General features: G+C 31.8%; 1 protein-coding gene across 2 annotated transcripts in view; it reads left to right on the forward strand.

Moving 5' to 3' along the window:
- LOC106464024 (ribosome maturation protein SBDS-like) overlaps positions 1–396 on the forward strand; it is a 17,701-nt gene extending 17,305 nt beyond the window's left edge. For both annotated transcript variants that reach the window (XM_013924131.2, XM_013924130.2), the window contains one exon: positions 143–396. In XM_013924131.2, coding sequence (XP_013779585.1) covers positions 143–271 — 129 coding nt within the window. In that variant the 3' untranslated portion in view covers positions 272–396. The remainder of the gene's footprint in view (positions 1–142) is intronic.
- Positions 397–4,461: the final 4,065 nt, after the last annotated feature.

Consider the following 4,461-nt stretch of genomic DNA (forward strand, 5'->3'; position numbering starts at 1 on the left):
CCAAAACAAACCAGAGATAACTGTTTAAAATTTATTTTAATTCTATAAAGGTAAGTTTTGATTAATGTATTTTACAGTTACGTGATTATGTATAAAAACCTTTTAATGTGGGGTATGAAAATTCTTATGATTGTTTTTGAAGGTATTTTCAACTGATCCAGGGAACTTCAGGAAACTAGATGATTTGATAAGAACTGAAACTAAAGGAAAAGGTCAACTCGTGGTAGTGAGTTTAAAGGAGATGCAGGAAGGAGATGAATTACTGGAGTAATCCATCCTGAGACTTTTCATGTACAAATCATCCTCAAAACCACTTGTTAAAGAGATAAAAAGTATTTATTGGAAAATAATTCTGTCAAGCTTCTTCAATAAAGATTGAGATACAAATTCTGAAAATTTTGTTTACTTAGACTCGCACGCACGTCAGTCTCGAAAGTTCACTACATCTGCTAGATTACTGTTGAATTGCTCATAATAAAACTACTATTATTGATGTTGTGAAAGTTTTTTAGCTGGCAACTTATGGTACCTCGTAAAATAATTTAGTTTTTACCCATATAACTTATCTGCTGTGCTTTATAATTAGTCAAACTTTTATTTAAATATAACTTAAGGCATGATAATGCTAGTTATGTATAAAATATCATTAAATTTAAAGAAAACACATCAAATTTTTGGGCTCCACACTATAGCTTAGAAAAATTTGGAAATTGTATTTCTGAAAGTTTAATAAAACTGGCAGAATCTATTCACTAAATTGAGGCAATGCTCTGTTGTTAGTAACAAAGCTAACAACATTTTAGGAAGTATTTAAACATTGATTATCAAGAGTGGTAATTATCTGCCTGTACAAATCACCAGTTAGACATTACTTGGAATAATGTGTACAGTTTTGGTTTCCTTATCTAAGAAAGGATATTGACTTACTGGACAGGGTTTGGAGAAAAGCTACCAGGATGTTTTTTGGGATGAAAAGATTATCTTACAGGAATAGGTTAAGATTTCTTAACTTGTTTTCCCTAGAGAAAAGAAGTGTAAGAAGGGATCTTACCAAAGCTTACAAAAATTACACAGGAGCTTCATGGGATTTATGTCTCTGATTTCTTTGTGCTATATTCTAAAGGTAATAGGATGGCAAGACACAAGATTAAAATTTGGAAAAGATAGGCTAAGGACTAATTAAAACACTTATTTTTTCAACATTGGTGATTGGCTTACAGAATGAATTGGTATCAGTGTAGTGGAGGTTGGTACTTTGGAAGAATTTAAGAAGAAAATCACTTACAAAGGAACAAATTGTCTCTTGTTCTCCATATGTTAAGTTAAAGTGACCATAACTTTATAAAATAAATAAAGACATCTGATGTAGTGGTTTTTTTTAAACAAAGTTTAAGATCACAGAAGTTTTCAATTTTCATGGGAAATGAAATGTAAGGGAACAAAAATGAGATTTCTACCCATTGTTTAAACTAGATGAATTATGTACTGGTGGGTTAAAAATGCTCATAATAACTAATTTACTTTTTGTACATTTTTATATTAGATTATTGTTAAAGCTAAGTCATTTGTGTAATCAGATGTCATATTTAAAAGTGCAATAACAATGGAGAAATTGTAATATTAAGGTTCTAAAAATAATATATCTTGGGTTCATAGGTTTGAGAGTGTGCTGGATACTAAATTAGATTATTGGAGACCCGAAGACAAAACGGGAATTTTTTATATTTTTTTCATCTCCAAATTTTTTAATATTGGTAAAAAAATACAATATCTAAAAAGTGCTGGTTGCTGTGGAGTGGGAGTGTTTGATTCAATTATTAATTTACATTTTATTTATTAAGTTTGCTTTCTATTTGTTTATTGATTATTAATATGAATTTCTGAGTAAAAGTAACGATGTGTGTATAATAATATGTCAACCATACTATATCTGTCATATCCAGTGCCGATGAGGCCTTTCATCCAATAGTAGGACTCTATAGACTGGCTGGAATATGGCAGACACATTGATGGTACTGAAATACTATTTATATTAGCAAATAATATCTTACTACTTTAAAAAATACACATTTTTTATGATGCAACTTTTCATCTACTGTTTCAACTTACATAAATAGATTCTTGGAGTGCAAAGTATTTATTTGCTGGTTTATCAAAATGCTTGAATGTTTCCTAAGGAATTATTTGCAGAAAATATAATTGAATTATCAATTTTTGGTGTATATGTTTAATGGGCTATTAAAACTTCCTGAAGTACTGCCTAAGAGAGCAGTTTATGAAGAATATAAAGCAGAGAATCCTACAAATGTAAATCCATTATATAGTGTTTACTATGGACTTCTCATGTCATTGTTTTGATTTTGGGCTGCATGCTGAGTGAAGAACTGATGAATGAATCAGCACGAAGCATCAGATGTCTTAAAGTCAAGAAAAACAGTCGGAAATTTTCACTGTAAATTCTCTACACATGTTGAACACACTGCCTAAATGCACATTAAAAAAAGATGCCTGGAACTTTTATGGACCATCCTTACTCCAAGTTTTTAACCAGTATAACAAATACCTTAGTATTCTAGCCAGATTCAACAACTGCTTAACTTTACTGTTAAGATGTTTATACCTAAGGATCATTTCTAATAATTTGATGTGGAAATTCCAACTCCGTTTATGTCTACACTGTTAACAAAATTCAAGACACTTCTCACAAGATTTTTAACTACCATGATAGAAGAAGAAAGAGGAGGGTTCTACAAATGATCATAGACCTTCCAAACAACCAACACTTTAATCTCCTAAGGTCTTTACTTATTTTCAAAAAAATAGCTATGGCCATCTTTTTTAAAACAGTAAAACCAAACAAGGTGAGGGCCATTGAATTACAAGAAAGAAAAAAAAAAGCTAAATTAATGAGAATTAAAAGACTTTTGTAACGAATCTTTTCTGTGGGTAGCTCAATGAAACTGAGAAATGTATCCCTTTTTCTAGGACTTGACCCTGTCTCAAACATTCATGAGACACTTACACTCCATATTATAGGTTCCACAGAAATGGCTACATAGCTTCTACTGAATGGAGCTAAAGAATTACAAACTCCTTGCCTGTTTTACTTTAAGACAACATTAGACTCGACTATGGAACTGCTGATGATGGATATGACTCAGATTAAACTCAATCATTAGCAACTAAGATAGTCATTTTTTCGAGACACCAATGACTGAAAGGAAATACATTTCTTGCTTTGTTAGCATTGTGTGGTATTGTAAGGTACAATGTATGCACTACTTGGTGTGATTATGATGAAGTAAGAATGGCTACTACCAGTTGACATAATGCCTAGTGAATCACCATTTTGTACAACTGGAGATGATAGCTAGGCATTAAAAGAACTCAGCCAAAAGAGCATGGCAACCCTCACTTCCTGAGCTGTCAAGTGGTAGTTTAAAGTATATAGTGTATGCACTGCATTATATTATCACTACTCGTAGTTGAACAGTTTGTTGATTGCAAGATTAATGGGAAAGAAAAGGCTTTACGACCCTTACTTTCCGAGCTATCAAGCAAGAAATATCCATAAGCTATTAGATGATAGCTATTTCATTAACATCATTTATAATAGTTGGTGCCAATAAATGTAATACTTAGTGCATTAACAGTTTGCAAAACTGAAAATGATAATTAAGAATTTGAAAACTTAGTTGAAAGTGCTTTGTAACTCTTTCTTGCTGAGCTAATGAACGATTTTTTTATTGCGAAATGATGTTAACATTTCATTAGTACCGTTCACCTGGTCTAGCTGAGTGGCAAGAGTTCTGTGGAAAATACACCATAATTATCCTAGTTAGATCTTTTCCAGTACACCTAAAAGATGTATAACTTATCTTCATGTAATAAGGGAATTGTGTTTCATCAGAGTATGTGTTGTTATATATTATAGTAACAGCACGGATATTAATCCCAACTTACAAGAATTTTAACTGAAAAGACTTACTTTAGCTGAATTCTGTTACTAATGTTAGTGATTATTTAATTCATGATTCCTGAAAAGAGAAATGTGTGAAGTTTGATAGCTCGTAGATGGCAACACTTCATGGTTGATTCATGTTCCCTTTTTCCCCCTTTTTGTTTTTGGTAAGTAGATAGCATGTTTCATGATTAATGAAGAAACGTTAAATCTGTGTTCATACTTTTCAAAACAAACTTGGAATTAGCAAGTGAGCCATTCTCTATTTGTTCTTCGAAATCACACACACAACTGAAAGAATGATGAACATTAATTTGTTTAGGCTGTTGCTTTGTAACAAAGACTATTTTATATTGCAAAAGTACTAAGGCCATCTGCTATCATCATTAATTTTGAACTACTGATCTGCGGAAAGGCAGTTACTCAACAGCATCTATTATATATGGTAAGGGGTTGACTATCACTTTAATAAGGTTCGTATCCCCGTCCCACCAAACATG

This window comes from Limulus polyphemus, unplaced genomic scaffold (assembly GCF_000517525.1).
Source record: "Limulus polyphemus unplaced genomic scaffold, Limulus_polyphemus-2.1.2 Scaffold1543, whole genome shotgun sequence".
Lineage (NCBI taxonomy): Eukaryota > Metazoa > Arthropoda > Merostomata > Xiphosura > Limulidae > Limulus > Limulus polyphemus.